The sequence below is a fragment of the Stomoxys calcitrans genome, chromosome 2 (assembly GCF_963082655.1).
Source record: "Stomoxys calcitrans chromosome 2, idStoCalc2.1, whole genome shotgun sequence".
NCBI classification, from domain to species: Eukaryota; Metazoa; Arthropoda; class Insecta; order Diptera; family Muscidae; genus Stomoxys; species Stomoxys calcitrans.
Window position 1 is genome coordinate 177424445 of NC_081553.1, and position 26397 is coordinate 177450841.

General features: G+C 41.6%; 1 protein-coding gene across 1 annotated transcript in view; it reads right to left on the minus strand.

Moving 5' to 3' along the window:
• Positions 1 to 26397, minus strand: part of LOC106085477 (IDLSRF-like peptide) — a 308975-nt gene that overhangs the window by 35470 nt on the left and 247108 nt on the right. Inside the window, exon 3 of the mRNA XM_013249743.2 lies at positions 21794 to 21922. Within this exon, the coding sequence (XP_013105197.1) occupies positions 21794 to 21922 (129 nt within the window). The remainder of the gene's footprint in view (positions 1 to 21793; positions 21923 to 26397) is intronic.

The following is a 26397-nucleotide window of genomic DNA, read 5'->3' on the forward strand; positions in this document are numbered from 1 at the left end:
TGAAGCACAAACAAGCCACTCCTTGTATCCAGCTGAATATTGAACTGTATATTTACCATACTAGCTGGACAGGGCCCGCTCCGCTGCGCCTTCTTTCACTTTCTAATTTTATCTGAGCCCTATACGGTCACGTCAGGAAATAAGTCTTGTTTGGGGGTGCTGGTACAGCCTTTCAGATATTTCGCGCCAATGTGAATATTATATTGGTGCTCTTCTTCCAAATACCTTTAATTGGAGCCGTATATTGCTATGGTCGGTAAATATGTCCGGTATGGGGGTGATTTTGAGAGTGAGGCGGATTCCCATATATCAGATTCGTGCTCTGGTCTCAAATACCTTTCATTTGAGTCCCATATTGTAATTATTGGTTTATATTTCATTTCGCTGGTGGCCCACCCATCTCCGAGATCTGGCGTTTTTGCAAATATGGTAAGACGAGGGTCCACCCATTAAAGTTTGGTCGTTAGATCTACTTCATTCTCTTGGATTTGGTGGTGGATTGGAGTAGCCAAACTCTTTGCCCCAAAAGTGGATATCAGATTCATACTCCACTTCCGAAAATCACATTGGAGCTACATATTGCTATAATCGGTATATATGTGTGGTTTAGGGGAGTTTATGAGGCGAGTCGTCCCTGAAACACTTGACCATGAAACAGATACAGATTTGAGCCCCTTTTTACATTACCATAATCCACAAATATGTCCAGTATGAAGGGTATGCAGGGTGGGGCGGCCACCCACGTACTTACAAACAAACAACAAATTTTCCCTATGAACATTCCACTAAGGAACAGGGGCAAACTTCTCACATATCAATGAGTGCAGTCGGATTCGAGTTTTAAGCTCAATGATAAGGGGCCTCCTTTTATAGCCGAGTCCGAACGGCTTGGCATCTTAAAGATCCGCAGGTCCTCCTATGTCCATCACAATTTGAGGTTAAAAAGTGTACTTTGGGCAACATTATTAACATTCTACTCTCAAATGTCTTTCATTTGATATCCATATTGCCCAAAGCGGTGAAAGTGTTTTTTAGGGCTTTTTAGGGGGTGGGGGACCCCCTCGAAACTTAAGAGTGATAGTTGTATACCAAATTCGTACTCTACTTTTAATACTTTTCATTTGATACCCATATTGTCCCAATTAGTGCACAAATCCGTTCGGGTGGAGTTTGGGATGGGGCGTCCCCCCGATTATTTGACCCCAAAATTTTTTACCAATTTCGTGTTTTTGGGGTACCATAAGGTGGCATAAGGATGCCCGCATCTCCGAGATCTAGCAATTTTGAAAATTGGGGTATGGGGGAGGGTCCGTCCCCCTTCGGATATCAAAAAATGTAGTACCCTATTTCACCGGGGGCCCAAACACTACCATCTGAGAAAATTTCATGAAAATCGGTTCAGCCGTTTTTGAGTCTATACGGAACAGACAAACCAACTAATAAACAAACAAAGCGCAACAATTTCATTTTTATATAATAGATAGCATTAAGGGTCTAACAAATGCAGTATATACGCGGTTTAAACTCTCAACTTTTGGCAATGGCTCTCTTGCTGGTGTATAAGGCGCCTTATACACCTGACTTTCTTGAACTTTCCAAGATGTTTGATTTTAAGATAAATTTCCTGTCCAGCAAAACACCCACGTATTTTTGCGCTTTGTGTGAATGAAACATTCTTACTTCCCAAGGATACAGGTGCCAGCGTAAGTGCTGCCTGCTAAAGATTTGAGGATTTATTTTTTTGCCTCTTGCATTTTCGCAGATTGTAGGGGCATAGATTGACGAAGAGAATGTTCACATCACAGCTAAATCAGACAGGTTCTTAAAGAAATGAGAATCTAAAGTGAAACCCCTTCTGACTGCTAGTGCGGGACACACACACAGGAGGTGATCTATAGTCTCTTCTTCTTCGATGTCCTCACAGCTTTAGCAAAAGTCATTGCTGACAACCTTCAGTCTGTCAGCATGTTTTCCGATTAGACAGTGACCTGTCATGATGGTCACCATGGCTGAGACGTCTGCTCTAGCCAATGACTGTTAAGCAGTAGACGTCTTCAAGTCTAGATTAGGCCACATAGTTTTGGAATGCTTACAGCCCCCGCTTTGTCACCATCTACAAAAGAGAAGAAAAGTATGGAAAATTAGGAAAAAATCGATGTATCCTTTTTGGCAAATGCTGTAATAAACACTTACACAACATGGGTCATGATCATGAGGTGCCTTAAAAACTGCATATTCGACATTCTTCGATTATAGAAAAGTAAACTTTTCGATTTGTTTTCGACTATGGAAAAAATTTAAGTATTTTGACATAGATTAGGTAAGGTTAAAAAGAGAGTGCAGATATTAATCTGCCCCATGCCACTATGGACATACTCCTAAGCCAATAATCGGCTTGTTGTGCTCTCTAAATACTAAAAATAAAAATCTAGCTAAGGATTACAAATCCTTAATAGTTTTCCATGCCACTCCCCTAAGTTGGTTCATGTCTTGTGTAGCGTCCCCACCTAATTGCCGCTAATGAAAGCCGTCATGAAAGCCGGGCAATGAAAATGAAAAAGCTCCAACGTGTCATCATCTTCCTCGCATGCATTACACATGCTATCACTTGACGCACAGATTTTACATAAGTGAGCTCGTAGTTCTATGTGTCCCGTCATGATACCAATTGCTATACTGACCTCCTTCTTACTTCCTTTCAGTAATAGCCTCGTCTTTTCACGATCTGGATGCCTCCATAGGATTTTCACTGTCCTACCAACTGTTTCGCTTTTCCACACAGTTGCAGACACATTCGTCGCCCACGCCCTTAACTCGGACGCCATCGACCCGAAAGGCTTCGGGTTAAGTCTTCTGGCCTTCACCGCCAAATCGTCTGCCCTTTCGTTCCCCCTTACTCCGCTATGGCCCAGCACCCAAATGATGCGGATTTTGCCATCCTCAGAGAAGGCGTTAATCTCCTTCTTACACTGCAAGACTGTTCGTGATCTTATCCGATCTCCGCCTGCAGGACCGTACTATGATCGGGCAGTCTAAAGCAGACCTCATTCCCTGGGTTTTCAATTTAGACCTCCAGGCCTACTCTGTCCTCTAGTTATGATCCATCCGTGTAACATGATCTTCCAGATGGCAATACTAGGATTCCGTCAATCCAAGACTGTGCCGATGGCAGCAGTGCCTTGCACTCGACTTCAAGGTTCATCTCAAGTATCAGATCGGAAACCTTTTCCCTTCCTTCCAGGTTACCTATCGTCGCCTCGATTATACCGCGATGGTATGAGCTGCTCCCATCCGCAAATAATTCTCCCATCGCCTTTAGTCTCATAGCCGCTGTGGCTGCCTCATACTTAATCTGTATGTCGATGGGTCGGATTTCTAGAATAGTCGCCAGTGCCTGGGCGTGGTCCTCATCGCTCCGTCTATGCCAAGACAACATGTTCTCTGAACCTGTTGTATGGTCGTAATGTTGCACTTTTTCCTCATAGCAGTCCACAAAACTACTGAGGCGTAAGTAAGTATTGGACTAATTACGCTCCTGTAGAGCCAGAGAACTATCTTTGGTTTCAGGCCCGATTTCGAGCCTGCAGCCAACCTATATAGTGCCCAACATCTGTGAGCCTTCTCAGTACGCTCCTGAATGTGACACTTCCAATTCAGTTTCCTGTCCAATATCGAACCTTGTCAGATATCGAAATCGTCTTATTGAGGAAACGTGGTGCGTTAAATTGGCCCACCTTCGTCTTCCTCATGAACAGGCATATTTCAGTCGTCTCTAGACATATGACTAGGTCTAGCCCAGTCATATGCCATATGCAAGACTCTTTCGGCGCTTCTGAATAGCTCGTTTTTACCCTTTAGAAGTATTATAACATCGTCTGCTTAGCAGACGGGTTCAAATTCCTCCTCAGTCAGCATCCGTAATAGGTCATTTATGGTGGTCACCCATAGGAATGGCGATAAAATGCCCCCTGTGGTGTGCCCTGTGCCACTTTTTCCCTTATATCTATGCTATGGGACACACAATTTATCCACCTGTTCCTTAGCATATGGTTTATCCAGTCTCTAAGTATCGGGTCCACCCGGTACTGGTCTAAGGATTGGACCAGTGTGTCGGTCCGCACATTGTTAAAGCCCCCTCGATGTCAATGCATACCGCCAGTGTGTACGTTTTGGCATCGAAGAATTCTTCTATTTTATGCACAATCTCCACCGACCTTCCCTTGACATAGGCATGCTGTTTGTATTTCAGTAGTTCGCTGGATGTCCTTCTTGTTATCATGGTGTCCACAATACGTTCCATGGTTTTGAGTAGAAAGGACGTAAGGCTTATAGGTCTGTAGGCCTTTGGTGTCGCATAACTTGCCTTGCCGGGATTGGGTATAAATACCACTCTTGCCTCCTGTCAGGCTTTCGAAGTACATGCAAGTCCTAGGCACGCTGTTAAAATATTGAACAGGTAGGGCGCCAGATAGTCTGCCCTTTCTGTAGTAACGCTGGAAATATTCCATCAGGTACGGGTGACTTAAATGGTATGAAGCTCCTCATAAATTCCATTACTATAAACCTCCGATCAACGTCCTTATTCCAAGATTCCGGTGTCTCCGTGAGTCCCGTCGTATTCTGTGGCAAATGGGGTTTCAGCAAAAGCCTCAACAAGGCCTCCGTTGTCTCTGCTCTCTCCCTTTAATCCCTTAAATGGCTCATTTTTGACGCAATCGGCTGACGAAAATATATTTAACCCTTAAATAAATAATGGTCATGTTCCGGCAACGATCGGTCCGAGTGGGCTGAAACGATCTCGCTCTCACCTAAGGCAGTTTGACGAGGATTGCTAACTTCATACACAAATATGTGGCTTCAACAACAAGAACAACCACGCTTTAAAAACCCGATAGCCATTTAAACTTCTTGAGCCCCTATAAATCAAATAAATTTCCCTTTGCTATCTTCCAAATATTTCTCCTACAAACTGAGCTAATGGCGTATGCCAATTTCCATATACCTTTAATGCCAATACGTTTCCATAAAGGAGCACTGCAGCAGTCATTTAAGCCACAAATTTTCGGAACCTGTTGCTCTACATAAACTCATGCATACTTCATCAATAGCCTTGCTTAACCCTGAGAAGCGATTAAAAATCTTGACGATAGGAATTTATTGAATACCCCATTGATTTTTATGCACTGTGGACAATCATGTTACTGCTGGCATAGTTTTCCCTCGCTACTTGGTGGATAAAACAATCAAGTCATACTACAGAGAAAATCACCAGGAGGGAAGCACAAGTCCAACACAATGCAATGAAAGAAAAACACTGAATCAATGAAAGGACAACAAACAAGTAAGAAAGTGAAAGAATGTTTTATAGTTCTCTTGTTGGCGACATCAATGGAGGTTGAGCTGAGGAAAGCATAACAGCCGCTCAGAATTTATGAAAAAAAAATGGTCCCAAATTGCATGACAGGTTAAAGTTCAACTTTGGACATTATTGAATCATGTTACCAAGAGAAGAAAAAAGGCTCTACTTCATAAGGAGGATAGGCTACCGAGTGAGGAGATAAAAGAGAGAAAACTTCATCAAGTTTGGCCTCTTCGAATATTGGAAATCAAAATTCGATATTAAGAATTCAGCCCCAAATTGATAAGAATTACATGCTCTAAGAGCTGTATGAATCAAATCGGGAGATTGATTCATGTGACAACTTTATCATGTTATCCAGTCTAGTTCTTTAAACTATGGTACCATTCGAATAGAAGAAGTGTGAAACTAGGGATATTGTGGAATCAGTAGAACAGACGATATAACGGCGCAGTATGCAAACCATCAGCCACTCCATGGAACATGAGGCGAAATCCGTTCCTTGTACCCGAATCCTCCCACAAAAAAAAAACCTATGTCACGAACAAGAGTGTCGAAATGCTACTGAAAACAAGAATGCCCCACACGGAGCAGCCCTGCAATCACTAGCAAAGTGCAAGGCGAAGCAGACATATCAGAAAAAAGGCGAGAGGAGAAACGTCTGTTCCTTATAAAGAAATTAAGAGAAATGGAAAGACGTGAGTATACATGAATCGAGTAGTTTAGGAGTCTGAAAGAAGTCTGGAAATTTTACCAAAGAATTAAACATCAAACCAACGGTCTTGGTACAGGCACATTCTTCTGCAGAAACAAAGAAGGTAACAGATCAAGATACGGATAGTGTGCTTAGGAGATAAAAAGAACAGCTGCTGGGATTCGATAGTGGCGCCGATTACAATACTGTAGAACCATTCCCCGATGATGGTATAGAATGTTAACCTCCTAGTCAGAATATGGTTCAGTTAGCAGACACTCGAATGAAAAACAACAAGGCAGCAGGAGCCGATGGGTTACCGGCTGAACTTTTTAGTATCGGAGGCGACACGTTGATGAGGCGTATGCATAAGTTCGAGTGCGTGATCCGAAATTACAACACCAGATAGCATTAGGTCTGACAATTGCAGTATACACCCAGTGCATGACACGCGGTTTAAACCCCCCCAACAATGGCCAATATCTCCCTTGCAGATGTATAAGGCATCAGTAAATGCGCTTTCAACAATTGGAACACTCTTTCCTCCAAAGGAGATAGGTGAGTAACATTTATCTCCTCCTGCTGAAAATAACTACTTCTGTTAGACGAATTTGCGGCTAGCAATAAGTGCCAACAACAGAGGAGTAAGTCTTCCTATCACAAGAATTCTCGAGCGCACCATCTGAAAGATTAAAATTAAAAGGCAACAAAATAATTGGGTCCTATAAATGTGGCTTTAGATCTGGTCCGCCAACTATTAATTTTTATGTGAATGCTGGGACATACAAGAGAAGTACAGATGAACACTTTCCATTTTTTCGTCGACTACAAAGTCACTTTCGGCAGCCCCATATGTTTAAAGATATTTCAAGCCATAATTGAGTTTTGTATTCCTGAAAATTTGATGCAATTCTGCAGGAAAACGTTTGTTGATACAAGTTCCTCAATAAGAATATGAAACAACCTCTCCGAACCAATACCAAACGGGGTTTTAGTCAGGGAGTCAGAAAGGATATATAGATGATAGTATATATACGTTAGATGGTATAATGGAGAATTCCTTTTCATTCCCAAATAGAGAAACGCATACCCTTCATTATTACAGTGGGTAACTTTCTCCATATTTCCAGTCCTAGTTCTTCGGAGTACATCCCAAAATCCATCTGGTCGTCTAGTTTGAAACCTACCGTATGAAGTTTAATGAACTTCATTTACCAGGGATATCGTAGTTCCAATTGCTTCCATCTCGAAAAATGACACCTTCTAGCAGAAGGCGGCTTAGATAATGTGTAATCCACACGGCCTGGAACATAGGGAATTTTATCAATGATAAAACACTGTCCGTAGCCGCCACATGACCAGAGAGAAAGTTCCCTTAGTCTCACCGCGGTGGTCGCAGCAATTTACCTAGCCACAATGTCCAGAGGCATTAGGTGTGGCATTGAATTCAGTGATTCAGATGGTGTCGTCCTCAATGCAAGTGTGATGCACAAACAAGCCGTCCTTTGGATTAGGCTGAGTATTGGAAAGTAGATGGACTTTTGAAGCGCCGTCCACGAGACTACAACACCATATAGCTTTATAGGGTTGACGACTGTAGTTCGTACCCAGTGCATGACACATGGTTTAAACCCCCCAACTACAGCCAATGGCTCTCTTGCAAGAATTGGGTTTCTTATCCTTTCCAAAATGTTGGATTTGAAGTTCAATATCCTGTCCTGCAGTAAATACACTTTCAGTAAATGCAACATTATCTCTTTCCCACCACCGAAAGATGGGGGTAATATGGCTCAGATCGGTCTAGATTCTCGATATAAAGTTTTGGGCCAATAAAAGGAGCATTTGTTGTCTGATGTCGCCGAAATTTGGGATAGTAAGTTGTGTAGGCTCTTCGACATCCCTCTGCAATTTGGCCCAGATCGGTCCAGATTTGGATATAGCTGCCATATGGACCGATCTCTAGATTTAAGATATTGGGTCCATAAACGGCGCATTTATTGTCCGATGTCGCCGAAATTTGGAACAGAGAGTTAAATTAAGCCCCTCGCCATATTCAGATCGCTTCAGATTGAGATATAGCTGCCATATAGACCGATCTCTCGGTGTTAGGTTTTGGGACCATAAAAAGGCGCATTTATTGTCCGATGTTGCCGAAATTTGGGACAGTGAGTTAAGTTAAGCCCCTCCACATATTTCTGCCATTTGGTCTAGATCGATCAAGATTTGCATATAGCTTCCATATAGACCGATATCTCGATTCAAAGTCTTGGCCCCAAAAAAGGCGCATTTATAATCCGATTTAACTGAAATTTGACACAGTGACTTATGTTAGGCTTATCGACATCCATGTTGTATATGGTTCAGATCAGTTTATATTTGGATATAGCTACTTAAAAAACCAATATTTTGTTATAGACAATTGAACAATGACTTGTGCATTTGGTCCAAATCGGAATATATTTCGATATAGCTGCTATGGGGCATAAGGTATGCATTTTTCACCGGATTTTGACGAAAGGTGGGTTACATATATACCCGAGGTGGTGGGTATCCAAAGTTCGGCCCGGTCGAACTTAACGCCTTTTTACTTGTTTAAAATGCACTTGCATTTTTATATAAAGTTACACTTTTTTACAACCACTACCACTGGACAGGGGGTTTATAAATCTAGTCATTTTGTTTGTAGCACTTTGAAATATTTATTTACGCCCAGAGTATATATACTTTACTCTTGAGATAGAATGAATGAGGCTAGTCGCTTGAAAATTTGCACCAATGCTTCTTATTGATGTAGACTGTTCGGCCTCATCATTGTTCTGGAGATTTTTCACTTAAAGATGAGCCACGTTCAGGTCCAAATGAAGTTGATGATAACCAAATCAAAGCATTAATCGAATTGGATCGTCATGTAACTGAGCGTGAGATAGGAGAGAAGTTAAATATACCAAAATCAACCGATCATTATGACATAAGAAGTCTTGGACTGGTGAAAAAGCTTGATATTTGGGTACCACATGTATTGAAAGAAATTCATTTATCAAACCGAATCAACGCTTGTGATATGCACCTTAAACGCAATGAATTCGATCCGTTTTTAAAACGAATCATAACTGGAGATGAAAAATGGATTGTTTACAACAACGTTAGTCGATAACGATCATGGTCCAAGAATGGTGAACCAGCTCAAACCACTTCAAAGGCTGATATCCACCAAAAGAAGGTTATGCTGTCTGTTTAGTGGGATTGGAAGGGTTTGGTATATTTTGAGCTGCTTCCAAGGAACCAAACGATTAATTCGGATATTACTGTCAACAATTGGACAAATTGAATACAGCCATCAAGGAGAAGCGACCAGAATTGGTCAATCGTAAAGGTGTCATATTCCACCAGGACAACGCTAGACCGCACACATCTTTGGTCACTCGCCAAAAACTGAGTGAGCTTGGCTGGGAACTTTTGATGCATCCACCATATAGCCCTAACCTTGCACCATCAGACTACCATTTATTTCGATCTTTGCAGAACTCCTTAAATGGTAAAACTTTCGGCAATGATGAGGCTATAAAATCGCACTTGGTTCAGTTTTTTGCAGATAAAGGCCAGAAGTTCTATGAGCGTGGAATACTAAATTTGCCAGGAAGATGGCAAAAGGTTATCGAACAAATGACAATTATATATTTGATTAAAGTTCATTCTAAGTTTTATTAAAAATGCATTTACTTTCTTTTAAAAAATCCGCAATTAGTTTTTGGGCAACCCATAATTGGTCTATAACCTAATATAGCACCCATATAAACCGATGTCTTGATAAGACTTCTACACCCCAAGGTGCTTCAATTTTTGGCAGATTTGGCAGAATTTTTTTTTTATGTAAAGTGCACATGTGCCCTTCAAGTTCAAGTTAGAATGCGTAAGTTTTAATTACAATCCATAGTCGTGGGTTCTCAAGATTTGGCCCTGTTTTTCTTGTTTTAGTTTGATTTTTATACCCTCCACCATAGGATGGGTGTATACTAATTTCGTCATTCTGTTTGTAACTACTCGAAATATTAGTCTGAGACCCCATAAAGTATATAAAGTATATTGCACAAATACTTCTTATTAGTGTAGGTCGGTTGGGATTGTAAATGAGCCAAATCTGTTCATGTTTTGATATAGCTGCCATATAAACCGATCTTGGGTCTTGATTTCTTGAGCCTCTAGAGGATTCTTATCTGATTTGAATGAAATTTTGCACGATGTGTTTTGTTATGATATCCAACAACTGTGCCAAGTATGGTTCAAATCGGTCAATAACCTGATATAGCTGCCATATAAACCGATCTTGGGTCTTGACTTCTTGAGCCTCTAGAGAGCGCAATTCTTATCCGATTGGAATGAAATTTTGCACGGCGTGTTTTGTTATGATATCCAACAAATGTGGTAAGTATTGTTCAAATCGGTCCATAACCTGACATAGCTGCCATGTATACCGATATGGGGTCTTGATTTCTTGAGCCTCTACAGGGCGCAACGTGTTTTGTTATGATATCCAACAAATATGCTAAGTATGGTTCATATCGGTCTATAACCTGACATAGCTGCCATATAAACCGATCTGGGGTCTTGACTTCTTGAGCCTCTAGAGGGCGCAATTCTTATCCGATTGGACTGAAATTTTGCACAACGTGTTTGGATATGACTTCCAACAACTGTGCTAAGTAAGGTTCAAATCGGTTCACAACCTGATATAGCTGCCATATAAACCTGCAATTTTGTACAACGGATCCTCTATAGTCTGATACAGCTCCTATATAAATCGATCTCTCTATTTACTTTTTGAGCCCCCAAAGGGAGCAATTCTTATTCCAATTGGCTGACAGTTTACACAGGTCTCCAACATATACTTTAATTGTGGTCCGAACCGGACCATTTCTTGATATCGCTCTAATAGCAGAGCAAATCTCTTCTTATATCTTTTTTTGCCTAAGAAGAGATTCCGGGAAAAGAACTTGACAAATGCGATCCATAGTGCAGGGTATATAAGATTCGGTCCGGCCGAACTTAGCACGCTTTTACTTGTAATAATGCTACTTAATGTTGACTTTGCAACTCCAGGTTGTATGGCAAGACAGTATGTTCCAATTCCTCTAGCTAGATCTTTAAACTAAACACCCCGTTTTGGTTTACTGACGCAAAATTCGGTTCAATATTAGAGAATTGTGGCTTTAAACAAACAAACAAAATAACAAAATCAAGTTATGTTTGAAAAAAAAATGAGGTCCTGTAAATCTTCGTATACAAATTTTGGAGTTCACTTTATACAGGCTTCAAAGATTCTCTCTTTCGAGTAACTAACAGAAAAAATTTGATGTTTATACGAATGAGGCGATCACTTGACCCAGTGATCACTCTATCCCGACTGTATTGTAATGCCTTTAAAGGCAAATACTCTTTTAAATCCGCAAATTAGCTTTATTAATAAAAAGATTATATCAAAATTTTTGTTATTTGATTATACAAATGTAACAATTCGGCCTGCTATAATTTTCGCCATTAGTCATGCACATTGAGATGTTAAATACATGCAAAAGCCCCTCAAAACTCAAAAGGATTATGAAGGCTTTTACAAAAAAAAAAAAAAAAAAAAAAAAAAAATTTGCCACAAACTCAACTATGTAAGAGAATATATATGTGGTATATTTTTAAAATCCCCTTTGTGGTGTATAGGAACATGTGCACCAATCTTTACTGAATTTCATATTTTGCTTGTGGCCAAAATGAATTATGTGAGCAATTATTTTGTGTGGGTAAAACCATTTATATGTCGCACTTTTCTTCAGGCTGATTTCATTCTGCAAATTGTGTTTTTGTTTGTTTTTTTAAGCGTACGATAGGTAAAACGTATACACTCAACGAAATAAGTTATTCAAAACAGCCAAAAGCGTTTATTAAAACAACAGGTATTGCAAATTTGCCCATGAACATTCCATTAAGGAACAGGGGCAAAGTGTTCACATATCAATGAGATGGGGGATCTAATTTTATGGCCGAATTGGAACGGCGTGGCGCAGTGGGATACCTTCTTGGGGGAGAAGTTTTTAAATGGTATGGTATCTCAGAAATGTCGCTAGGGGGGATTACCATCGCTGACAATTTTTCGAATGATCTCGTCAGGATTCGGACCTAGGCCTTCAGGGTCAAGGATGGGCATGATAACCTCTGCACTACGGTAGCTTCCAAAACCACAGGCATTATCAGCTAAAAGTGGGAAAGCAGACATGATTGGTGCTTTAGCAAACATAAGGCTGTGGTATAAGCAACATGTTGGTCTGCCATTATAGCTAACAAATTGTGCTGTTTTAACAAAAAACCAGTAAGGAAGGGCAAAAGTCGGGCGGTGCCGAGTGTATAATACCCTACACCTACCCTATAAGTACAATGTGGGACCTATATCCAATTCTGAATTAAATTTGATGGACCTCAGCGAGCAAATATGTTCAAACTGTAAAAACTACGGTTGACAAATGACAACATTATGGCAAATTACCCAAAATCTGACGAACGTATATATAGGCTATATCTAATTCTGTACTGATTCCGAGCAAACTTCTCAGATAATGTGGTAGTTGTCGAACAATGCGCTTGCAGTGGCTCTTGGGGTGAAAATCTGGTGATATACATGACAGCTATGACAGCTACATTTAAATCTGGGCCGACTTTTATGAAATTCACCAGTCATATTGAGAGTCATAAGAAAATCCTTCCTGCAAAATTTCGACAGAATCGGATAACAAATTATCATTTTTTTGCAATATTCCTCAAAATCGGACGAACATATATATGAGAGCTATATCTAAATCTAAAGCGATTTCAAGCAAACTCCGCAGATACTGTGGCAGTCGTCGAGGAAAGCGTTTTACGAAATTTTGGCAAGATGGATCAATAAATGCGCTTGCTGTGACTCAAGAAGTTATAATCGGGCGATATATATATTAGAGCTACATCTTAATCTGAACCGATTTTCATGAAATTCACCAGTAATGTCGAGAGTCGTAAAAAATCCTTCCTGTCAAATTTCGAGAGAATCGGTTAAGAAATGACTATATTATTGAGCTTAAATTGAAATTATTCGGCATATTAGCGACATTGAACACCAAATATGTGTTGACAATTTGTGATCTATCGGATGCAGTGGCAAGCACCTGGACATAATTTCGACCACACAAGTGTTATAGATTCGTCAAAAAATATAATATACATAATCCTTTGAAAACTTTTTTTTTCGACACTGCTCCAAACAGTCCAAACAGACATTTTCAGCAAACAACAGCCTGTCAGCCTTCTTTTCTATACTTGCAAGCATTTTGCTATAACAAAATAATTACTGATGCAATATTAGCAAAATTAACTACGAATAGTCAGCAGACAATGCTTGCTATTATCAGCAGATTTTTGTTAAAGTGTAGCGTACACAAGATAGTTTTGAAGTTTTTTGGCTTGAAAGTTGAGTTAAGTTATTCGAAGGTGGTGAATATTTAAAACCTTACATGAGCTGGTGTAAATCGGTGACTTATCCTATCCCGGATATCAAGCAACGGTTCTTATTGGATTTAACAAAGAAAAACTTAGGCTTATCTTGGTCACTCCTTCATCTCAACCTTGGTTATAGATTTTATTTTTGTTGTAGCAGTTTTTTATGTTCTATCTTTCGTCTGCTTGATTCTGTTGAGTGTCCAGATCCAGGAACTCTGCGACTAAGATGGGGTGTGTCCAGAGGGATCTGGGTCTGAATCGAGTGGGTCTTGCTTGGCAGTTAAACAGGTGACATGTGGTCCCTGGTCACAATCGCGTCGGCATCAATCCTTGCTCGGTAGGAGTTGAGGAGGCTGCATCTGCCGGAACGTAATTGAGCCAAAACTACTCTGATTTGAAGCGGTCATTCTCCAAGGTCATTCTACCATGTCTGCATGAATGTTGTCTAGACCCGATTGATATGCCGTTTGATCTAGAGGTTCTCTCTTGTAGAGCTGAACCTCACGCTCTATATTATGTACCTTAAGGCTTCTAGGCAGTGGAAACCTATCCACAAGATGATGATTTGGATGGTCTCTGCGATAACAGCCCAAAAGGTATTGCTTCGACAGCATGTAGTTATGTCTTCGCACTGGTAGGATATTTATCTCCTGATGGAGGTGGTCCACATGAGAACTGAGGAGACAGCCCGTCCCAGTTCTAATGGCGGCATTCTGACAGATCTGTCCGCGTTTCCTCTGTCCGCGTCATTTTGCCTCTGTATGTCTCTGAGACTACCGGACGAGTGTACGGTCTTTCAGGCAGAAGTCTGGGCCATTACAGTAACCCCAAGCGAAATTCAGTTACTAAGTACTACAAATTTCTCATGAACATCCCATTAAGGAATAAGGGATATTTCTCTCATATCAATGCAGGTAGGTAAGGTTAGGTTGAAAAGAGGGTGCAGATATTAATTCGCCCCATGCCACTATGGACATACACCTAAGCCAGTAATCGGCTTGTTGTGCGCTCTAAAAACTATTAAGTAACCTCTAAAAAGAACATTTTAAGCTAGGAATTTCGTGCTACTTATAAAATCCTTAACTGTTTTCAATACCACTTTCCTAAGTTGATTCATGTCTGATATTGTGTCTCCACCTAAGTACCGGTATCTGTTGGACGTGAAAGCCGGGCAATGACAATGGAAATGCTCCAACGTCTCATCATCTTCCCCGCATGCCCTACACATGCTTGCTGCACCGATTTTACATAAGTGAGCCCGTAGTCCTATATGTCCTGTAATGATACCAATAGCTATACTGACCTCCTTTTTGCTTCTTTTCAGTAATACCCTCGTCTTTTCACAATCTGGATCCCCCATAGAATTTTCACCGTCCTATCGACAGTTTCGCGACGAAGGTGCGCATGCATTCATCGCCCACTCCCTTAACTCGAACTGCGTCGACCCGAAAGGCTTCGGGTTAACCAAGTTCATAGACGGCAGTCCTCTGGCCTTCGCTGCCAAATCGTGTGCCCTTTCATTTCCCCTTACTCCGTTATGGCTCGGCACCCAAACGTTGTGGATTTCCCTTCCTCAGAGAAGGCGTTAATCTCCTTCTTACACTGCAAGACTATTCGTGACTTTACCCTCCTGGTTGTTATTGCCCTTATGGCAATTTTATTGTCGGTAAAGATGTTCACACTCGACGTTCTCGCGTTAGCACCACACCACTTCACGCATTCTGTGATCGCCCGGATCTCCGCCTTCAGGACTGTATTATGGTCAGGCAGTCTAAAACAGATCTCAGTCCCTGGGTTCTCAATGTAAACCCTCAGACCCACTCTGTCCTCTAGCTTTGATCCACCAGTGTAACATAAACTTCCAGATGGCAATACTAGAGTTCCGTCAATCCAAGACTGTGCCGATGGCACCAGTGCCTCGCACTCGACTTCAAGGTTCATCTCTGGTCTCCGATCGGAAACCTCTTCCCTTCCTTCCAGGATTCCCATTTTCGCCTCGATTATACCGCGATGGTATGAGCAGTTCCAATCCATTCTCCCATTGCCTTAAGTCTCATAGCCGCAGTGGCTGCCTCACACTTAATCTGTATGTCCATGTGTTGGATATCTAGAATAGTCTCCAGTGCTCTAGTGGGCGAGATCCTCATCGCTCCGCCTATGCCAAGACAACATTTTCTGTGAACCTGTTGTATGGTCCTTATGTTGCACTTTTTCTCCATAGCAGTGCACCACATCAATGCAGTTAGTCACCTCACAAATGTAGCCAGCATTAATAAGAGGATAACCACCGCATGATGGCTAAGGGATCTTCCGCCTTCAAAATTCAGGAATTATACGGACAGTATGGCGGCGCTCATGGCCTTGGGTTCGAGAACGGTAAGGTCGAGGTGTGTTGCGGATTGTTTGGAGTCCCTGGATAGGCTCCCGGTTCATGATATGACGCTGATATAGGTTCCCAGATGTGATGGGACCAATGTCCCAGGAAGGGTTCGACTGCGACGGGCGAGCCATTCACCGGTCTTGTCGACCTACTGAACATTGTAGATGCCATGGCCGGAGCGGGGTTGGGGGCGGGACGGGACTCAGCTGGTGGTTGCCATACCGCTAAGGCGCCCTGGCCTCTCATTGACCGGAGGAGGACGAAGGAGGAAGAGGACGCTAAGCACATTGACATCGGTCATGACCGGATACTGTGCCATAGATCGCATAGCGGCGCATATGGGAATACATACGTGATTGCGTGAGGGATAAGCGTGTTAAACCCCGCTTTGGTTCTTCATTATTCCTGTTTCTTTTTTTCGTACATAATCTGTGGATATGGTCTGAGGTTTTACATCTTCATTCTCTTCCCTTTCTATCTAGGGTATCACAATGGGCCCAACTGGTCATAACGCCCAACGGGCATAATGCCTAGAGATGGGTTTCTACAGGGTAAATTCCCATTGCTTGGGTATTTATTGGGTAAATACCCAATAAATAATGTCACAACTATTGTGGTACAGGGTTTTATAACTTATAACGCCCCAATTTACACCTTTTACTTTCGCATATAAAATATGCTCAATCCAATACCAAGCTACTAATTTTTGTTATTTTGGATTCAGAGTACCCCTAAACACTGCAAATTTTTAAGAACACAGAAAAATTCGAGTATCCATAGTGGCGGGGTTAATCAAATTTTATTTCCTTTTTACTTGTTTCTCTTTTATAAGGTAATCTTATGAGATATAAAATAATAAAATGCATGGGAGATGTCATAGATAAACTTCGATTCTCTATGCTAGTAAAGGCACGCAATTTTCAATTTAGGCACAACACTTGTATCAAACTTTTTCAATATTCCCTTGGCAGGATCTAGCATTGCAGAGCAACCACACTTTGTGATATAAGGACGAGTTCTCTGTTACTGCTAACCCCAAAAACTGCAATTGTAAACTTAATGCAATTGTGTTTTCAATTTGTTAAGCTTTGTGCTGTTGTGTTACTTTTTGTTTTATCTTCGCATTTGGGGTGTCTGGCATTTGCTCCCTTGTCAAACAGTGTCGAATGGCAAGTATCGAAATGTGTTGCGAATTTGAAAAACATGCAACAGCCACATATCGAATGGGTTTGGGGTACAAAAAGTATGTGTTCTGGTTGTACAAGTGCATGAAATCTCTCTGCACATCTCTCTCAGTCCCATGGCGGGTTGGCAGACATTCACACTATATTGCAGGAATAGTTTGCAATGCTAAGGACATGCCGAAGTCAAAATGGGAAAATGGGGCTGTTGAATGTATGTACGATGAGGTTAGTGGGTGTGTAAGGACTATGTTGTTCATTTATTTAATGTTTTCCCTAGTTATTTACTAACACACACACACACACACACACACACACACACACACAAATACACACGATATTCCTTGTCATTAACCCTCCCTGCTCTTCTGTGTTGGTCATCGCTTCATATTTCGACAATCAAAGTTTAGAGGTCACATATATTGTCGAGTGCCGTTGCCATTCTCTTTCACATGGACACACACTCAACATTTGTTGCTGTACGGAATCCTTTGAGTACAGAAATTCAATTACTTAACAATGTATTGATGTGTATCTGTGGGAGTTTTTGTGGTGCTAGAGTATGAGACGTAGTGCTTGGCACGATAGTTGAATTCATTCATGGTTGTTTGTTTGTGTTAACTAAAATTGACCAACCTTAGGGGCATGGCCTTTGTGTTCTTTGATGATATTCAATGACATTTTTTGTTTTGCTTTCGTTCTTGCAAGAAGGGAATACGAGTACTCTGGGCAATTTATCCCTTGAATGTAGTGCTAAACAGATGTTCTTGATTATGAAATTAAGAATAAGAAGAGAAAATAAGAAGATAATCAACACGTTATCAATAAAACACACAGACAAAGATAGAGAGTTTATGTCTTGTATGGCGATAAAAAGTAATCACGCAATGAGTTGTATATGACTTGCTTTTTTTCTTCGTACACAGAAAAGAATAAAAATCGGTTTCAATAACGAAATTAATTGATCCAATTAATTTTCTAATTGAATTTGCTTCAATCAAGAAAATGACAATATCAATCAACGTTTTTGAAAAAATTAATTGAAAGAAATTGGAATTTAACAAATTGCATATTAAATTAAAAAAATTATTGAAATTTTTGATATTTTCAATCAATTTTTTCAGTGATCCAATTAAATTAATGGTTGAAGTTTTTGAAAATTTCAATTATTTTTTTAATTGATTGATGTGAGTTGTTGTGGCAAAGGTCCGTGGGCAGCCGTATAAAAAAACTCCCCCGCGTGGGTTCTCCAAATATTTCGGGTGTCGGGTAGGGGTGCCCTTACAATCTGTGGATCTAAGAATATGGGTCAGAAGGGGAATTTTACAAGGAGATGTACTGCCTCCTCTACTTTGGAATATAGTCATTAACAATATATCTATTGTTGTCTCTACCAAGGTACCTACTCACAGTGTTACCTAATTCCTAGGGAGGAGAGAATGCACCATTTACCATTTACACAGGGAAAACCCATTTTACACAGGATACGACGGGACTCATGGAGACACCGGAATTTTGGAATAATGACGTTGATCGAAGGTTTATAATAATGGAATTTATGGTGAAGGAATCCTTGAGGAGCTTCAAACCATTTGAGTCACCCGGACTTGATGGAATATTTCCGGCGTTACTACAGAAAGAGGCAGACTATCTGGCGCCTCGTCTGGCTAAAATTTTCACAGCGTGCCTAGGACTTTCATATACTCCGAAAGCCCGACAGGAGGCAAGGGTGGTGTTTATACCTAAGCCCGGCAAGGCAAGTTATGCGACACCAAAGGCCTACAGACCCATAAGCCTTGCGGCCTTTCTACTCAAAACCATGGAACGTATTGTGGACACATCCAGCAAACTGCTCAAACACAAACAGCATGCATATGTCAAGGGAAGGTCGGTGGAGACTTCCCTGCACGAGGTTGTGCACAAAATAGAAGAATCGTTCGATGCCAAAACGTACACACTGTCGGTATGCATTGACATCGAGGGGGCTTTTAACAATGTGCGGACCGACAGACTGATCCAATCCTTAGACCAGTACCGGGTGGATCCGATCCTTAGAGACTGGATAAACCATAACAGTTGTATAAATTGTGTGTCCCATGGCATGAATATAAGGGAGAGAGTGGCACAGGACACGCCACAGGGGGCATTTTATCGTCACTGCTATGGGTGACCTATTATGGATTCTGATTGAGGAGGGATTTGAACCCGTCTGCTACGCAGACGATGTTATAACACTTCTAAGCGGTAAGGATCCGAACGGGCTATGCAGAAGCGCCGAAAGGGTCTTGCATATGGCATATGACTGGGATAGACCCATAGGTCTCAATGTTAACCCAGAGAAGACTGAAATCTGACTGTTCACGAGGAAGAAGAAGGCGGGCGAATATAGCGCACCATGTTTCCTCAATAAAACGATTCCGATATCTGATAAGGTCAAATACTTTGGTGTGATCTAAGGGCGCTCCGGTAGCCGAGTTGGTAGAAGTGCTTGGATTACCAGTGCAGGGGTCGTGGGTTCGATTCCCACCAGAAGCCTCCGTCTGTCCTATCACATCTAGCCTAGGTGTGATCTTGAACAGGAAACTGAATTGGAAGTGTCACATTCAGGAGCGTACTGAGAAGACTCACAGATGTTGGGCACTATGTAGACGGACCGTAGGCTTGAAATGGGATCTGAATCCGAGGATACTCCAATACCTCTATAGGAGCGTAATTAGACCGATAGTCACTTATGCCTTAATAGTTTGGTGAACTGCTATGAAAAAAAAATGTGCAACATAAAAACCATGCAACAGGTTTAGAGAACATGTTGTCTTTGCATAGGAGAAGCGATGAGGACCACGCCCTCTAGTGCACTGGAGACTATTATATATATCCGAACCTTTGACATACAGATTAAGTGTGAGCAGCCACTACGGCTATGAGACTTTAGACGATGGCAGAATGGATTGTGGGTAGGAGCAGCTCATACCATCGCGGTATAATCGAGGCGTCGATAGGAAACCTGGAAGGAATGGAAGAGGTTTCCGATCGGATACCTGAGACGACATTTGAGGTCGACTGTGAGACACTGCTGCCATCGGCACAGTCTTGGATTGACGGAACCCTAGTATTGCCATCTAGAAAATCATGTTGCACGGATGGATCAAAGCTAGAGGACAGAGTGGGCCTGGAGGTCTACATTGAGAACCAATGGACTGAGATCTGTTTAAAACTGCCTGACCATAATGCGGTGCTGCAGGCGGAAATCCAGGCTATCATGTAATGCGTGAGGTGGTGTTGTGTTAACGCGAGGACATCGAGTATGAACATCTTTACGGACAGTAATCAGGCCATAAAGGCAATAACAATCAGGAAGGTAAGATCACGAATAGTCTTGGAGTGTAAGAAGAAGATCAACGCCATCTCTGAGGATGACACAATCCGCATCGTTTGGTTGCGGGCCATTATGGAGGAAGGGGGAATAAAAGCACAAGAGATTTGGCAGCGAATGCCATAGGACTGCCGTCAATAAACTTGGTTAACCCAAAGCCTTTCGGGTCGACGCAGTCCGAGCTAAGAGCGTGGGCGACTAACGCACAGGACGGCGAAAATGTCAGTAGTCCTTTTAATATCATAACGGGTCATGCAAGGTTACGAGCTCATGTACGCAAAATCGGTGCGCCAAGTGAAATCATTTGTAGGGCATGTGGGGAAAATAATGAATTGTTGGTGCATTTCCTATATTATTGCCAGGCCTTCGAGGCTAAAAGACACAGTTACTTAGGTGAGGACACAATACCAGACATGAGCTAACTTGGGGGAATGGTATGGAGAAAAATTAAGGATTTTGATAGTAGCACGGAATTCCTAACGAGGTTCCTTTTTCGAGGTTACTTTTTATTTTTTAGAGCGCACATCAAGCTGATTACTGGCTTAGGTGTATGTCCGTAGTGGCATGGGGCAGATTAATATCCGCTCTTTTTTTTCAACTCAACCTAACCTAAACTAGTATTTAGAGCTTACACTTAGGCGATTACTGGCTTAAGTGTCTGTTTATAGTGGCATGAGTCGGATCAATATCGGCACCCTCTTTTTAACTTAACCTGGTCTATGCAAATCTGAACTTATAAAAAGTGTCTCGGCAAAATTTCTTGATTTTGACAGAAGTACGAACTCTTCTATCCTATGGTAAAGGATATAAAGAGGGCTGCAAATCTTCTTAAGTCGTCGATCGTTTGCAATGTGGATGGTTTCTCTTTAAATTGGTGTTAGTGATCAAGCAACTACTTAAGATTCTGCTTTACAGCAATCGTATCTCTAAGAATCCAAGTTTAATTTTGCACTTTCAGCTCATGTTTCTCAGAAATATTGGACTTCCTCCACGATTTATCCTTTGTAAAAAAATACAAGTACCCTTGACCATTCATTTCATTTATACTGCTCTTTTATATGCATGAAGTTTTTGAAAAAAATTCGCATTTCCAACTAAGAAAAACCCTTTCGGTAGTTTTCGGATAGTTCAAAAAAATACATTTTACATTGCATTACTAAATAAAAAAAATCCCCTTGTTCCATTTGAGTGCCATATATGACAATCTATTTTCGATAAGTTTTAATATATTCTGGTTTTTATTGAATTTAAGAGAATGTTGCTTTTTTGTTGCTCTGTTGCCCGTCCTTACCTGCTGTACACAATCTTGCATCCTCATCGTAGCCATCCGAGCAATCAGGTGCACCATCACACAGATATTGAATTGAAATGCAATTTCCGTCACCGGGACATTTAAAGGGTTCATAAGGATGACAAGTATCTGCAAGTGAATAAAAAGGAAAATTGCATTAAGGGCTTAATTTAAATGCAAAGAGAAAAAGGTAACTTAAAATAATTAACAGGTAAAAATGTGCTGAGTTCGGCAGGGTCGAATCTTTGACACCCACAGCGTAAAATTGACACAAAATAACATTGAAACAAGTTAGTTGAAAGGCATAATTTTACTCTAAGTAAGAAATTTCTCTCAAATCAAGCAAAAATGAAAACATCTAGGAACCCAACAAGGATAATCTAGGAGCTACATCAGGTAAAAGACCAATTTAAACCGTACTTGGTACAGTTGTCGGAAGTCGTAATAGAACACAACATGCAAAATTTTAGTCAAATTATATGGTTGTTGTTGTAAAAGTTTATTGCGTTCTAACTTTCGTCTGCTTAATTCTGTTGAGTGTCAAGACCCAGGAACTCTGCGACTAACATGGGTTGCGTCCACAGGGATCTGGGTCTGAGTCGAGTGGGTCTGGCCGTGCAGTTAAACAGGTGACGTGTATCGTGCGGTCCCTGGTTACAATCGGGACATACATCTTGCACGTCGGCATCAATTCTTGCTCTGTAGGAGTTGAGGCGGCTGCATCTGCCGGAACGTAATTGAGCCAGAACTACTCTGGTTTGCCGGGGGCGGTCGATTTCTTCAGGTGCAATGGGAGGCGGTCGTTCTCCACGGACTACATTCACCCGATAGCCATTTACCGCATCTGCTACCGTGTCTGCATGAATGTTGTTTAGATCTGTTTAAAATGCCGCTTGATCTAGAGGTTCTCTCTTGTAGCGTTGAACCTCACGCTCTAGATTACGTAGATCTACCTTAAGGCTTCTGGGTGGTGGATATCTATCCACAAGATGATGATTTGAATGGTCTCTGCGATAACAGCCCAAAAGGTATTGCTTAGATAGCATGTGTCTTCGCACTGGTAGGATCTTTGTCTCCTGATTTAGATGGGACACATCAGAACTGAGGAGACAGCCCGTCGCAGTTCGGAGGGCGGCATTCTGACAGATCTGAATATTATTCCACTGCGTGTCACAAAGTTGACGAGACCACGCTGCATAACTGCATAACTTACGACAGACCGGCCAATTGCTTTGTACGTGGTCAACAAGGTTTCTTTGTCTGCACCCCAAGTGCTGCCAGCAAGTGACTTGAGGACCTTGTTTCTTAATGTTTCTGAAAGTAGAGCATGAATCTTATATTTACTTTAATGGCCAAGTGAGCACTCCCGAAATACCCCCTAAATCTGAAATACTTTCCAATACGGTAATATGGGACTCAAAATAAAGGCATTTGGGAGTTAAGTAAAAAATGTCCCTGGAACCGAGCAGGGGCAATCTCTCACACATCAATGAGTGCTTTCCGATTCATGTTTATCTACGATAAGGGACCTTTTTTGTAGCCGAGTCTGAACGGCGTGCCGCAGAGCGACACCTCTTTGGGGAGAATTTTTTACATGAAATGTCGACTGTTAAGAGGAGATAACCACCGCTTTAAATTTTGTTCGAAGTTCTCTCCAGGAATCAAACGCAGGCGTTCCGCGTCATCGGCGGACATAGGCTGCAGAAGCACGATTTCGATATCCACATTCAGGGCGAAGTGTCCACCCTAAAAAGATAGTAGAAAGTTAAATAAGGCGCAATGGAGCCGGCCCTGTTCAGCTAGTAGTAATATGCAAATGGGGACTGGTATGGATCAAATTTCATTCAGGTCCCGAGAACTCTTATGCAAGTCACAGTTTCAGCGAAATTGGCTTACAAATTCGTATTTTATGGGATTAAGACCTTAAATCAGCAGATCAGTCTATATGACAGCTATATCTAAATATATTCCGATCTAAAGCATATGTGAATCGAATGTCGGGACGCTTAAAACAACTCAATGATTAAAATTTTAGCGAAATCGGATAATACATGCTGTTTTTATGGGCTTAAGACCCTCAATCGGTAGACCGGACTACATGACAATTATATCGGAATATAGACCAATCTGAACCATATTTGAGTCGGATATTGGGAGGCTTGAAACAACTCACGGTTTCAGATTTCAGTGAAATCGGGTTATAATTGCGGCTTCTATAGGCTAAGGGCCCTAAATCAGCAGATCAGTCTATATGACAGCTATATCTTAATATCATCATCGAAATCGGATAAAAATTTTATGCCATATAGACCGGCATATCGGATGGCAGCAGTGCCTCTTCCCTTCCTTCCAGGTTTCTTATGGTCGCCTGGATTATACCGCGATGGTATGAGCGCTGCCATCCTCAATCCATTCTCCCATCGCCTTAAGTCTCATAGCCGCAGTGGCTGCCTCACACTTAATCTGTATGTCAATGGGTTGGATATCTAGAATAGTTTCCAGTGCCCTAGTGGGCGTTGTACTCATCGCTCCGCCTATGCCAAGACAACATGTTCTCTGAACCTGTTGCGTGGTCCTTATGTTGCACTTTCTCTTCATAGCAGTCCACCAAACTACTGAGGCGTAAGTAAGTATTGGTCTAATCACGCTCCTGTAGATCCAGTGGACTATCCTCGGATTCAGGCCACATTTCGAGCCTACGGCCGGTCTACATTGTGCCCAACATCTGTGAGCCTTCTCAGTACGCTGCTGAATGTGACACTTCCAATTCAGTTTCCTGTCCAAGATCACACCTAAGTATTTGAACTTGTCAGATATCGAAATCGTCTTATTGAGGAAACGTGGTGCGTTAAATTGGCCCACCTTCGTCTTCCTCTGGGTTAACATTGAGACCTCTGGGTCTAGCCCAGTTATATGCCATATCCAAGATACTTTCAGCCCTTCTGTATAGCTCGTTCGGATCCTTACCCCTTAGAAGTATTATAGCAACGTCTGCGTAGCAGTCGGGTTCAAATTCCTTCTCAGTCAGCGTCCGTAATAGGTAATTTATGGTGGTCACCCATAGGAGTGGCGATAAAATGCCACCCTGTGGCGTGCCCTGCGCCACTTTCTCTCTTATATTTATGCCATGGGACACAGAATTTATCCACTTTATCCAGTCTCCACCCGGTATTGATTTAAGTATTGGATCAGTCTGTCGGTCCGCACATTGTTTAAAGCCCCCTCGATGTCAATGCACACCGCCAGTGTGTACGTTTTGGCATCGAAGGATTCTTCTATCATGGTGTTCACAATACGTTTCATGGTTTTGAGTAAAAAGGATGTAAGGCTTATGGGTATGTAGGCTTTTGGTGTTGCATAACTTGCCTTGCCGGACTTGGGTATAAACACCACCCTTGACAGGCTTTCGGAGTATCCTAGACACGCTATGAAAATTTTGGCCAGACTAGGCGCCAGATAGTCTGCCTCTTTCTGTAGTAACGCCGGAAATATTCCATCAGGTTCGGGTGACTTAAATAGTTTGAAGCTCCTCAAGGATTCCTTCACCATAAAGTCCGTTATTATAAACCTTCGATTAACGTCATTATTCCAAGATTCCGCTGTCTCCGTGAGTCCTTTCGCATCCTAAGGAAAATCGGTTTTCATCAAAAGCCTCAACATGTCCTCCCTCCGTTGTCTCTGCTCTCACTCCCATATCGTCTACTAACGTTTCAGTTTGGAAAAGGGTTTTTGAGAGAAACTTTTTCATCTTGGCGGCACATTAACGCTATGACCTGTTCGCAGAAGAGCTTCCAGGAGGACGTTTTGCCGTTCTGGTAATCTTATTGTATTCCTTGAGCCGTGTTTAATACACATCCCAATAAACTTGCGCTTTTTTTTCGATGTGCTCTGTTGAAACGTCTGTGTCCTCTTTCCCAATGTTGCGAATCTTCCCGAATCTTTTCTTGGGCTGATTTCCTTTCCCGAAGAGGACAACGATCTTCGAATGACCCCACCAGTGCAGTCGTAATCCTGTTGACATCTTCGTCAATGTCTTCTATGCTTGGACAATCTAATGGTGATTTCGATTGTGAAAAAAAGTGCAGCATTTTTTCGACATGTTGCACTGAGATCGAAATTTTGTGTTCGATTCTCCAAAAAAGTGTAACCCCACCACCGGGTAAATGTTCGTTTGTAATGGTGTTGCCCACTGAAAGTGAAAAAATGCTGCATATTCTACACCGTGGCTAGGCTAGGATGGAGAATGCCGCACTTTAAATCAGCTGCTATCATCTCATGTGCATGCCACCGTTCAAGCAAATTTTGGTTGAAAAGAAGAAGAAGAAAACAATTTGTAGAATGTTTGGCAAAATATTAAAAAGAAATACATAAAAAAGGAAAAAGTAATCGCGTTTTATTTAGCTAACGGCATATTAGATGCATTGCTACATTTTACAGCATTATTTGGTTTAAATTACAATATACGGGCATATTAACATGTTCGATTGAAAATGTAAAAAGTGTAAAACTATGAGAGGGATAAGGCAGCATTCCCAAAATGTTGTCCCGTATAAGTGCAACATTAGTGTAACATTTTTTTCAGAGTCGAAATCACCATAAATCAT